Raw genomic sequence first — 13,208 nt, forward strand, 5'->3', positions numbered from 1 at the left:
TTATAAATGTGGTGTAAATGTTCTCCTAATTTACATGTTGGAGTCTCTGGTTTACTGGAGACAGAATCACATTTTGTTTTTGCACCTTTTTAAAGATGAAATATAGTAGGAAGGCAAAATCAAAATACTCCAGAGGGTTACTGAGTGCTGCATTAATAATAATAATAATAATAATAATAAAGTCATGTCTGTCAGATACGGCATGTTGAGTTCATGCAGAGACTAACTCATAATCTGCTCTGTGTACCACAGCCTCAAGCACCTTGGGAGCACCGACTTTTTCCTTTGGATGATGCTGAAGAAGCCTCTTTGCTTTCTGAAGCAGCAGTCCCATCTGGGTGGAGAGAGTCCAGCTCTCTTTCCCCCTCATCAGATCCCTCCACCTCACATCTTTCCCCAGCTCAGTCCGTCTGTGCTGCACTGCCCTCTCATGGACAAAGAAAGAACTGCACTTCAAGTGACAGCTTATGTAGCAGCGTTGGTAAGTCACACATTCATTCAGTGTACAAATCTGTTTGAATGAATGCTGGTATTAGTCATTTATACTATAAATTAATTTTTAAATTTCTTTATTTGAAATTACAAAAGAGTAAATGTGGAATATAAGGAATTTTATTGTGGCGGTCACGGTGCACAATAGGGGGTTTTAAGCAGCTGCTAAGTGTCAACATGTAAGGCTGTTTTTCCTCATTTACTGAATGTTTTTTATGCTCTATTTATCAGTTTAATAATTTATTGTATCATTTCTTCTTCAGATCTCCTCACATTAGGATCCATGAGCCAAACTGGTCCCCAGAAAAAAACAAAAACAATAGATTAACTGATGAGAAATGGATATGTCTGATGTGATTAACTGAATACTTTGATGAAAAAGGAATAATTTTGTATTTTTGACATTTGCCACAATAGTTATTTATTTTTATTTTTTATTTTTGTCTTGTGGCTCCCTCCACAGCTTCAGGTTTAATGTAAACGAGGTACTGTACGTAAAGTAATTCTGACCAGCAGGTCTTCTGCAGTGTCAGGTTTGTGCACTCTTTGTAAATCTCACATGCTATTTATAACCACAAATGTCTTAAAATGTACATCGGAACATATGTTAGTAGAAGCATTTATTTATGTAACTTGTTTAAATGTGTTGTTAATTTCATACAAGCRGTCATTTTGTATTTACTTTTATGAAAAAAGTAAACATAGTGGATTTTATGTGTTGTTTGTTAGGTGTTTTTTTTTTTTTTTGCTGCTTTCTGAAGAATAATTCACATGTAAGAGAGAGGCCAAGGCCATACATACATGCATTCATTACGTTACAGAATTAAACATTAGAAACTAGGGATTATAATTAGCTGATTTCAGGTTTGTAGAGGTGAATCGGATTAAAAGAGGCTCCAGATGTAATCTGGAGCAAATCCTTTAATTCTCTCCTCTGTAGCTCATGCTAGTCTGCACGRTCATTTAAAAGTACACACCTGCCCCAGCACTTCAAAGCAACAAGTCAAAAGATTCAACAGATTTTTCTTGAAATGGATTCCGAAGATATAAAGCCTCACTCTCACTTGGTTCTGTTTGTCTTTCTCTTCATGTGATGTGATGAAGAGATGTTGTCTCACGATGAAATATAAATGGGACATATCAGTTTTATTTTTCTAAGAAACTCAATGCTGTTTGTCTCATCGTGAAAGCTAAAGGAACCCCTGGTGGTCACATGGGGGCTAGATCACTTCCCTATATTAGAGCACAAATTATTACTGATAATACATACATGTAGTTGCACTAAATCATAAAGAAAAAATGTTGATATGCATGTTGTTTTGTTAAGTGTTCAGACAATTTAACAGGCATAGCAGCCTGCTGTTTGTGTGTAACTACAGCTGATGGCCTTTAGAGGGCGACCTAATACAATAGTTGGAACAAMTTAATGCAAGTTACATGCACAGAAATACAGTATTGTCCTGATGCATCTCAATAATGAGATGTGAACAATAGGGATACGATTGACCGTTTGGCCGATGGTTAAATAGTTTTGATATTCATTGTTAAATTTAATTGTTTGTTCACCGTGTTGAAGTATAAGACGGAGTTTACCTGTTATTAAAGATCATGCAGCTGTGTGCACTATCCACTGTGAAAACAGGCCCTCAGTAAATTTAGGTTAGATGACAACTTTTGGCTGTTTTTGTCTGTATTTTTGTTTATTTTTACTGTAGGAATCCATCAAAGTAGCTATTAATATAATTCAGCACATGTTCTTTGGTATAAATTTGTAATTGTTAAGTGGGTGTAAGTTACACAGGACATCCCAATTAATTAAAATTTTTGGAGTTTTGCTACTTATGTTTTTAATAGACAAAACTCTGTATATTTAAAATAATCTAAAAGATTTAACTCAAATTATGAAATTTTAATATTCATTTTAAGTATTATAAAAATGTAAAATAAAGTGGAACAAAAACTGGTAATTGGTATCTATACCTACCCCATCTATCATCWCAAAACTATTCCTGTCCGTGTGTAAAACCGTAATGTCCAGTATAAACACCAATGCAGTCCTGCGCATCTACTCCRTTTATTACGGTAACTGTAGGCTGCGGCGCCTGTGTGTCCGACAGAGCCGGAGTTGGACTGGAAGACGCTGCGCCGAACAGGTAAAAAAATAAAAATAAAAAAATGACACGTCTTTATCTTTATCCTGTTAATTTATACTGAAAAAGCCWAGATATAGTCATTGAAGAGGTAACCATAACACCTGAGTGCGAGTGAAGACTTTAATGAGCTGAAAGCTGCAGTAATGAGGTGTGCGTGCTGAGGAACTGCATGGCATTGTTCGGCGTTTAGGAGAACTGGGTCTCGGTTCTTGTGAGAGTGTCATCCCGGTTTAAATGGGACTGCTTTGCGGATTGAGTTTGATGTGACATCGCAGCTGAGCAACATAGGTGGGAAGTACCTTCTGATTGACCTGATTGGTTTTTTTTTTTCCTTCTCCCACCCTGGATGTAAATTACGCACTTGTTTTCTGGAAGGTCTGATATTATGTCTGCATTGTGCCACTGGAAGGCTTCACCTACTGCGGTGGCTGCAGGAACCTGCCTGCCTGTGTGTGGCCAGCAGGCTCAAATAACATATAACATTTCATTTTTTTAATTGTAGGTAATTGTAAAATAGAAAAGTAGAAATATGACATTTTCCTCCCTGGTGACAGAGAGGGAGGAATGAGTGCAAAGAAAACAGGTGCTGAGTCATTTTAGCACCCCCCACCCCCATTTTTTTTTATTGATTACTAAACCTCCCCATTCTATTAATCCCTGTTATTATCCCCACTTCTCTATTGAATATCTGTAGCCTCCACAATTAAACAGCTAATCAAATTCATTTAATATGAATGTTAAACACAAAAAAACTGCTCCATCATGCACCCCAATGCAGCATATAAAAGCCTGATGTTTCACCTCTGAGAGGTTTTTTCTCTCTCTGACTGAATGAGAATTGGTGAGCTCATACAAGATAGATTTCTTACATGCAGACTTCATTCATGTCTCATTTACATATGGTGTATGGAGAGAGAGGGGGGGTTGGCTATCGATTTCTCTTTGTGGAGTCCCACTTGCTACTGCGTGTGTGTCTGTGTCTGTGTGTGCACGTACATTTAAATGCCTCATGCATTCAAGATGAGGCTGGGATTCATTGAGTCATAAATGAAGTAATGTCTCAGACGGACATGGCTGATTGTTCCACCTCCCTTTTTTTTTTGCCTGCTGGGAGCACCGATTTCTAATATGATCATTGGGCCAACTGCATGTTCCTCCGAGCCTGACTGATAAAAGAGAGCTGCAAATCAAATTAAGATCTGTAATTTGTGAAATATRGCTCCGCCTCTTTTGTTCTCCTCTATAGGTTTTTATTTTCACTATTTTTTTTTTCAAAGCGTTTCGTTCTGATTTGCATCGCCTAAAGCAAGGCCCTGGCCAGTGCTGGCTCTAGCCATTATGGTGCCCTAGGCGAGTTGAAGCGCACCCCCCCCCCCACCGAACTATGTCCCACCCACCCCAATTTGAACCCCTGAAAAACAAGTTTGAAAGCGTAAGGTACTGCGGTAAACTTAAATTTATTTGCTTTCCCAGAAAGCAAATAAATAACAACGTACATGTCAACTTGTACGGATTGTCCGTAAGCGATGATGACCCCCGCCCGGGTGTGAGTTGTATGGAGTCATACATGTCATCCTCTTCGGATGTTTACCTGTATAAAAAGCCTCAAAAATCCGTAAATTTAGCTAAAAATCCGTACAACTCGCACCCGCGGGGGGGGGGTGGGGGACCGTCAGCTGCGGACATGAAAGTGCCCGCTGCGAAGCAGAAGGGAAGGAGAGCGGAAAAAGTTCAAAACTTATTTCTAGCGGCAGAACAGGTTGGAAGATGGCTATTTGATGTTATTTATTGTTTTTAAATCATCCTACAGGCTCTGACATGTTAGATACATTTGAAAATGATGTTTTGAAAAAAAATCAGTGAGATTGCTCTATACGTCCGTATACCTGCAAAATGACATAAAATCCTTATAACTTACGGACAATCCATACAAGTTGACGTGTGTGGAGTTTTTGCAACATTTATGGATTTTTGAGGCTTTTTTTTACAGGTAAACGTCCGAAGAGGTTGACATGTATGGGACAACAAATTACAGACTTGTTATTGAGTTTGTCAACACGAACCGCTACCTGAGAGGCACTACTAGCCCCTCCCCTGTCAGAGTGTCGGAGCAGCGTGAGTCAGTGCAACGTCAATCAAATGAGAGAGAGGGTGGGGGTGATTACTGCATTGGGGGGGATGTTTTATGGGTAGAGTAGTTTGTTTTTCCTGTAATACCTCATTCGTTTTTTAAGACAAAGCTCATTGAAAGGGGCGCTGAACAGAGTTACAACCAGAGATTACAAATAATTACTTTTTTCTTCTGCAGTTCGGCGCCCCCTCCAGCAGATGGCGCTCTAGGCGACCGCCTAGTTRGCCTATGCCAWGAGCCYYCTCTGGCCCTGGCGATAAGATGTAGACTTTGTGCATTTCAGTGTTAAGTAAGCCAGGTTGTGTTTACAGTTTGTGTTTGGGCAAGGTCTTTAGAGTGAACCTCTGAGATGTGCGTGCTAGTTTTTTAAAAAAAGGCATGTTTGTTCAGAAACAGCCATGGAAGTGGCCAGTTGTGTTTAAAGAACTTCCATTTACTGCAGCTTAGCTTTGWTTTTAGCATCAAAACGTAACAGGGCTAACCCATAAGATTGGATTAAACACATATTCTATTAACATTTTAGTCTCAAACTGCATTGTCGAGGCACAAAAYCAAAAGAACACATTGTTCATGAGATGTGAAAGAAGATAAAATGCACATCTTTGTTTTCTAATGTAAATTTATAAAAACGTTAAATGAGTTGGTTTTTTTTCCCCTTTTTGTCTTAAATGGACAATGTTCCAGCAGAGAAAGAACAAAAAGGAATTTGTTATTAAAACTCCCACCCTTAATACTCGTACACCACTTTTTTTTTCAGGATAGCAGTCAAAAAGACCACAGCAGGTCCCTAAAAGCCAGATGCTCTCTGCTGCCTATAGATAAGCATCACAACTCTCAAAACCAAGGATACACTTTCATTTAGTGTAAAACAATTACCATGTAAYTCTGCCTGTTGTGGCTCCTGAAGAAAGGAGCAGCTAAAAGAGACGCATAACTCAAGGGATGAAACAGTGTTGTCATTTTTAAAAAATGAAACGACTGCATTTATTTTCTGTTTTTAACAAAATTCGTCAAATTACAAGAATCCAAAATGCTCAGCCTTTGTGCAATCCAAAATGGTCATTGTTAGGAGTCGTCATACTGGGGTGAACAGTCCTGGAAGAGACACCAGCTTTGGAACCAGTTCACACTCCTGTGGCGTGTAGATCAGCTTTATCTAAGCCTTTTGTGTGAGTAAGACAACCTAATCCTGATTCCCACAAAGATACAGTCAACTGGACAGGAACACGTTCGTGTGCAGGCACACAAAGAAAAACAGTTCTCATTTGTCAAATTTGTATGTTGTCATGATTTTGTATGCATAGTTTTCTGTGTGGGACAGGGAAATGTAAAAGTCTGAATAATAAAAAAACAACAAAAAAAGGTTTATAATTCTAGACTTTGACTTTGATTGGAGTGAAAAACCCATGGTTGTTTTCCCAATCCCCACGTCYGCCATGTTAGGAAGTGTCTTTTACTAAGACTACTTAATCCTACCTTTGTCATAAAAATACTTACTGCACTGTAAATTAAAGTAAAGAAAATACAAGCCCTATGAGTATTTGCCTTAATGATGTAATGGGAGATATGTTAGAAAGACTTTTAAGACSATCTACAGTTAATTTATTCCTTAGAATAGTTTCTTCATCTGTTAAAATGACCTTTGTTGGTTTTCATCTAATCTTTTGTTTCTCCARCATACCCCTGCACTTGTGTGAGTGCATTCAGGTCCTGTTCTGGACTGAACCCTCACAAAGTGGTCTTAATCCAGGATTACCTGTCAGACACTGCACTTAAAGTGGACGTGTCCTACGCTGAAGGACAGGGAGGAAAATAAAAGCGTAATACTAAAGAGTGGGTGAAGAGAATGAAGGTGGGCACGAGGCCAAGGGTGCAAACATACATGAAGGTTATATAATGTCATTAGCAAAGATCTGGTCAGGCTTTAAGGTCAGTTTTTAACAGGTGTTGGTGTTAATACAGTGTCTAAATGACTTAGGACATGATAAACTGTCACTGTCATGCTTTCAGGTGAGGAGGTAAAGGAGTGTCGTCCTCTTGAAGGCTATAATTTGTTGCTTAAGAGGACCAAAGCTTTTTTGAGAACAGATTCTTCAATGACAATGGGACATTTAAAACAAATGCAGCACAGTACTGACTTCAGTTGCTGTGTTATTGGCACTCAGCTGAAGAACCTTTGCACTGTTCCACCCAAGATAACTCCACTCTTCAGGAGTGACACGGCTGACCTTTCATGACCTGCAGCTTACAGATYTCCACACTTTGTCCACGGACAGATCTCTCTCTGACACACTTTTTTACAAGCTACACAGCACAGTAATATGTCCAGGTGTCTAGTGGATTTCCATTCCTCATTTTTGATTTGTCTTAGACCCCGAGGGACATTTGGGGTCAAGCTATAGGTGATCTTTAGATTGTTGGAGGCACAGATCAATCAAGTCCAGCCCACAGGAGTTGGTCCCAACACCACTCTGTCTCCCTGACATTAATAAGTMCAGGGTAGACCTCTGCTGAGCCTTCATGAGCCTACCTCCTCTGTGCAAAAACAAAGGGGTTCAGGTGAACGGTAGATTTTTCTTTGCMGTTTCTTGGTATACATTTTGAATCTCACTGTTGCTTTTAAACTCCCCAGACTCTCTGTTTAAATTGCCTAATATTTTCATCCTTACTGAACATTATTTAGACATGGACTGCTCCTTGTTGCTTTTTTGGCAATATATTTAACTTTCACATATGAGGTTTGGTGTTTGCATCAAATTTCTGCTTTGAATAAATATTGTATTAGACCAAACTGTAATAGTTAAAGTAGACTTCGCCATTGGTTGATACAGCCAGTAAAATAAGTATTGAACACGTCACCATTTTTCTCAGTAAATATATTACTAGAGGTGCTAATGACATGAAATTTTCACCAGATGTCGGTAACAACCCAAGTGATCCATACATACAAAGAAATCAAACCATAAATGTCCAGAAATGAAGTTATTTGTAATAATGTGGAATGGCACAGGGAAAAAGTATTGAACACATGAAGAAAGGGAGGWGTAAAAAGGCATGGAAAGCCAAGACACCAGCTGAACTCTCTCAGTAATTTGAAAGCAAGTCTGCCCCTTGTCAGTGCAAGATAATATCAGCTGGTTCAGTCCCAAGTGATGGCCAGGTATCACACAAGAACCATGTGATGATGGGTAAAAGTAAAGAGCTCTCTCAAGACCTTCACAACCTTATTGTTGCAAAGCATAATGATGGCATCGGTTACAGAAGAATGTCTAAACTTCTGAAGGTTCCAGTGAGCACTGTTGGAGCCATAATTCAGAAGTGGAAAGAACATTATTTCACCATAAACRAACCACGACCAGGTGCTCCTCACAAGATTTCTGACAGAGGAGTGAAAAGAATTATCAGAAGAGTTGTCCAAGAGCCAAGGACCACTTGTGGAGAGCTTCAGAAAGACCTGGAATTAGCAGGTACGATTGTTTCAAAGAAAACAATAAGTAATGCACTGAACCACCATGGCCTGTATGCACGCTCACCACACAAGACTCCACTGCTGAAGAAACAGCATGTTGAAGCTCCTTTAAAGTTTGCTGCACAACATTTAAACAAGCCTGTGTAATACTGGGAGAATATAGTCTGGTCAGATGAGACCAACGTTGAACTGTTTGGATGCCAGAATACACATCATGTTTGGAGGTCAAATGGCACTGCACATCAGCCCAAAAACACCATACCAACAGTGAAGTTTGGAGGTGGGAACATCATGGTGTGGGGCTGTTTTTCAGCATATGGTACTGGCAAACTTCAAATAATTGAAGGAAGGATGAGTGGAAAAATGTACAGAGACATTCTTGATAAAAATCTGCTTCCATCTACCAGGATGATGAAGATGAAACGTGGCTGGACATTTCAGCAAGACAATGAGCCCAAACACAAAGCCAAGGAAACTCTCAGTTGGTTTCAGAGAAAGAAACTAAAGCTGCTGGAATGGCCCAGCCAATCACCTGACCTGAATCCAACAGAAAATCTATGGAAAGAACTAAAGATCAGAGTTCATAGAAGAGATCCACGAAACCTTCAAGATTTGAAGTGTGTTTGTGTGGAAGAATGGGCCAAAATTACACCTGAGCAATGCATGCCACTAGTTTCTCCATACAGGAGGCGTCTTGAAGCTGTCATTGACAACAAAGGCTTTTGTACAAAGTATTAGATAAATTTCAGTAAGCGTGTTCAATACTTTTCCCTGTGCCATTCCACATTATTACAAATAARTTKWTTTCTGGACATTTATGGTTTGATTTCTTTGTATGTATGGATCACTTGGGTTGTTACCAACATCTGGTGAAAATTTCATGTCATTAGCACCTGTAGTAATATATTTACTGAGAAAAATGTTGACGTGTTCAATACTTATTTTCCCCGCTGAATATACATAAAAACGAAGTCATCCCCCAATTAATCTGGTCAATGGAGATACTACGAATATATCAGCAGATACTGCATCATCTCTACAGAATGACCTCGTTTGCATGTGTAACTAAGAAAACAAGTGCAAGAGTGGTGAGAGAGTAGAAGCATCAGCTTATTCCTGAACTACCAGGAAATCTTCAGTTGTTCAACTAGATTATGCTGCAGTTTGTGTTGAAGAAAAGAGCACAGTCTGTGAAAAGGTCCTGACACAGCCTGATGTATTTGAGGGAGGGGAGGAGGGCTGGTTTTTAGCCAGTCGTTTTTCCAGGAGGCAGGTGGTTAAACCTCACTGAAGTGAATTGAAGAGCTTCGGTGGAAGATGTTCATGGGTTAGCTGCAGAACACACCTGGATAATGTCATTCACATACTGTGACAGTGACTTATTTTGTTGAAGGCCTTTATCTCTTTGGACTTTTGGAGATGCCTTCACTGTTTTGGTAAGGTTTTGTGATCCTAAACAAAACCTATTAGAAAATTTTCAACATTATACTTTGTTTTATAAAGTTATTCATCTAGCTAAACCAAAAATATCTTTTTTTGTAACAGTTGTTCTGAATGAGCTGTGGAAGGCTTGATTCAGAGCAAAAATGATTCATTTCATGTTGCGCACGATGGAGGGCTTCCTCTGATAGATTTAAAGAAGACCTATCCTGCTTTTAAAAACTTCTGTTTTACATTTAAATCATTCAGTTGGGGTCTATATAAAGTAGAACTGCAATGCTTTGGTCTGAATTCCTCCTTATTGTAACTCTACAAGCCCCCTTCTCACCCCTTTTCTGAGGTATGTCTCACATCAACTCGTTTTGAGGCTGTCTCTCCAGCCAAACAAGAATTACCATATTTTTCGGACTATAAGCCGCACCGGACTATAAGCCGCACCCCCCAACATAAAAAAAAAAAAACAGTACACCCAAATTTGCCGTCAAAAAAGTAAATTCAACATCAAAACATAAAAAGCAAACCTTTAGGAATTAAAGTTCGGAGGAATACGGTTCGTATAACTGACCTTATTTTGGTAGTTTTCTTTAACAGTTTCTGGTCCAACAAAACYTCTCAATCTTCCTCCGGTGCACTGAAACCATCGAAGTCCTCCTCTTCAGTGTCGGAGTTAAACAAGCTGAGAAAAGCTGCGTCACACAGCGGTATCTGTTGTCCTCCCGGGGTAATGTTGGCTCTAAAGCTGTGGTGGGAAAGCCCTCCCGCTCCAGCATACGTCACTGCATGGGATTCCTTCCCCGGGGAGTGCAATGAGGAAAAAAAAAGTCTGCGGCTCTTCACTCGACTTTTATCCACAAACTGGTCCTGGATTAAGCTCCAAAGTTTTTATCAGTCAGATTCCACCGTGAAAAATGTCTGTTTTATCCCCTTTTATGAGTTTTTGGCCATTGACTATCTTTAAATCGCTGCTTCCTGGTACAACAGTCGACTCTGGAAGCGATCGCTTTTTTCTTTTTTTCCTTTCTTTTTTTGAAGCGAGTGGTTGAAGCAAATGGAGCATAAGAGCCCCCTGGTGGCTGAAGAAAAAAATCCATGTATAAGCCGCACCGGTCTGCTGTGTAAGCCGCATGGTTCAAAGTTCAGGAAAAAAGTTGCGGCTTATAGTCCGAAAAATACGGTAATTCATTTTGAATCCAAACAATGRGCTTCACACCCCGRCCCCTCTTCAGCTTCCAGGGAGGTCCATTCCAGTTTGATAGAGGGGTTTACACCTATATAGCAGCGCCAAAACTTTTTTATTTACAAACTATTTAAAAGGTTTCAGCAACGGAAGACTTGTCCATCCAGCCTTACATGTTGGAGCCAGAGTCTGACCCAGAACCAGAGTGTGACCCAGAACCAGAGGAGAATGAAGATGACAAAATTGAAATTGATAAGTTCAGACCTTATTTGGAACTTGAAACCGTCACAAATACTGTGGTGTAATAGTTTGGAAAACATCGTAGAAAATAGAGAAAACTGAACYGGTTGAAAAAATATGACCCAAAGAGAATATAGATAACTTCTGTATGCAGCACTGAGAGAGACTAAATTTAAAWTTTCTGCACTCCTAGAGGCTCCAAGTACACAACAAAATGCATTTAACTACTAAAAAAGTAGATTTTGCATTAAATGTCCCCTTTAAAGATTTAGGTACCATTGTTCTAATTTGGCTCATCTGTAGGAATCTTGCTTGTTCTTTGTGTGAATGTCACTCAGAATGTGTGGGTGTTTATGATATTTGGAGCTACACCACAGCTGTTTGAATTGATTCCATTTGTATCTTGTATGACGCTTTCATTGGATTATTGGTTGTATTTTCTGACACAATACTTTCCCTTTTTTACAGCACTGGAAGGTTTTGTATAATTTTCTTTTACATTTTGACGAGGGACTTTTAACAAGGTCCATACAAGAGTGTGTAGGTGTAAAAATATGGATTAATGGCCTGCTGGTTCAAGAAAAACTGTTGTTAAAGAAAAAAAAAACAGGATTACAATTGCTTTACAAAACAGATAAATTGAACAATTCTAGCAGAGAACAATATTATTGTAAGCTTAAAATTATTGTAATAATAATCAAAAGAAAATGTTAAAAGAATTAAAACTTTAAGTGTTATTAGGTTAAAAAAATACACAGTCTAGTGTCAAAAATCTAAAACGTTKAAATTAACCAGTGGCAGTTTTGTTGTGTAACCTTTTTGCCAAGTTAGCCATGTTGTCAGAAATATTTCCAAACTCTAATTTTCTTTTGTCTCTAAGTAGATTATCAATTTCAGATGGCACAAATGCCATTTCTAGTCTATTTTTAAGATAAAGACAATTAATGGAATAATGTAAGACCTTTGGCAGTTTTTAAGTGTCTCCCTCTTTTATTGATCTGAAATTAGATAATACTAATCATTCAAAGTTGGGGAAAAATACTCAATTGTACACTCAAATAAAAAATATTACTGTAAACACTGACTGGTATTAACAAGCTTACATAAATTGCTCTTTCTACAGTCTGTCAGACTAATTGCATCTTTAATATTACTGCTCCTCTTAATGGCTTTTCTTGATAGAGTACAGGTTGGTGGTGATGCCCCCCTTAAGGTTTGCAGCCCACATCAGGCATGAGCATTGCTAAATAACAACACTGCACAGCAATACAATCTTTGTATTTCTTCTCTAAGTAGAATAAAGAAGAAAGCACTTAGCTGAGCTGCACATTAAMGGGTTTTGTCCTGCATTAACAGATCATGATTAATACCCCTGCTTTATAAAATGCAGAGTTTTGTAAATGACAGGCACAAATTAACTTAAGATGTGTTAAACACTCTTTTACACACACCAGGGGAAATAAAAAATGCATTTACATTAACAATTTAAAGTTAATAAATGTTTGTGTACATTCTAAATGAATAAGAAATGTTTTTTTCTTATTGCTGACAGAAAAAGCAATGCAGCAATATTTGTATTTAAGGTAATRGTCACAAAAAAGGATGCTGAAATCAGTTTGGGAAACATGGACACTAATGGAAATGGTTCAAACCTGTTGGACACAGTAAGAGGACAGGAAAATGCTGAGTTTGCATAAAATCAGCTGGCATTTTTTATTATTTATTTTTTCCTCGCATTGCTCCATACGCCGGCTCTCCAGATCCTCCCACCGTATCGTCAGAAGTGTTGCTGGAAGCTTTGCGTGTGTAGTAGTAGTTGTGTGTCTGTGGTGCGATTTGCAGTTTAGAACTTGTTGAGGATCCGTGGGAATTCCGAACGGAAAAAAGCCTACAAGTTAGACATGAGACGGGAGCATGAATTATTCCTCGAGTGTTTTGAAGTGTTGCGTTTCATCTTCTCAGCTGTCTTCTTCAGGGAAGCAAGTTGTCCCTCTTACAGTTATGTCACAAACACTCGTGCCTGCACATGTGGAGACAACACACACACACACACACACACACACACACACACACACACACACACACACACACACACACACACACACA

At 38.8% G+C, this 13,208-nt stretch overlaps 2 protein-coding genes across 2 annotated transcripts in view; both read left to right on the forward strand.

The window, feature by feature from the left end:
• The window catches only part of kansl1l (KAT8 regulatory NSL complex subunit 1-like), a gene marked incomplete at its 5' end in the record, with an annotated part of 19,166 nt that extends 17,960 nt beyond the window's left edge, over positions 1-1,206 (forward strand). The window contains 2 exon segments of the mRNA XM_014011535.1: positions 253-481; positions 756-1,206. Of these exon segments, the coding sequence (XP_013866989.1) occupies positions 253-481; positions 756-820 (294 nt within the window). The 3' untranslated portion in view covers positions 821-1,206.
• A 1,377-nt stretch (positions 1,207-2,583) lies between these two features.
• map2 (microtubule-associated protein 2) overlaps positions 2,584-13,208 on the forward strand; it is a gene marked incomplete in the record, with an annotated part of 99,599 nt that continues 88,974 nt past the window's right edge. Inside the window, 1 exon segment of the mRNA XM_014011465.1 lies at positions 2,584-2,645.

This window comes from Austrofundulus limnaeus, unplaced genomic scaffold (assembly GCF_001266775.1).
Source record: "Austrofundulus limnaeus strain Quisiro unplaced genomic scaffold, Austrofundulus_limnaeus-1.0 Scaffold81, whole genome shotgun sequence".
In the NCBI taxonomy this organism is placed as follows: domain Eukaryota; kingdom Metazoa; phylum Chordata; class Actinopteri; order Cyprinodontiformes; family Rivulidae; genus Austrofundulus; species Austrofundulus limnaeus.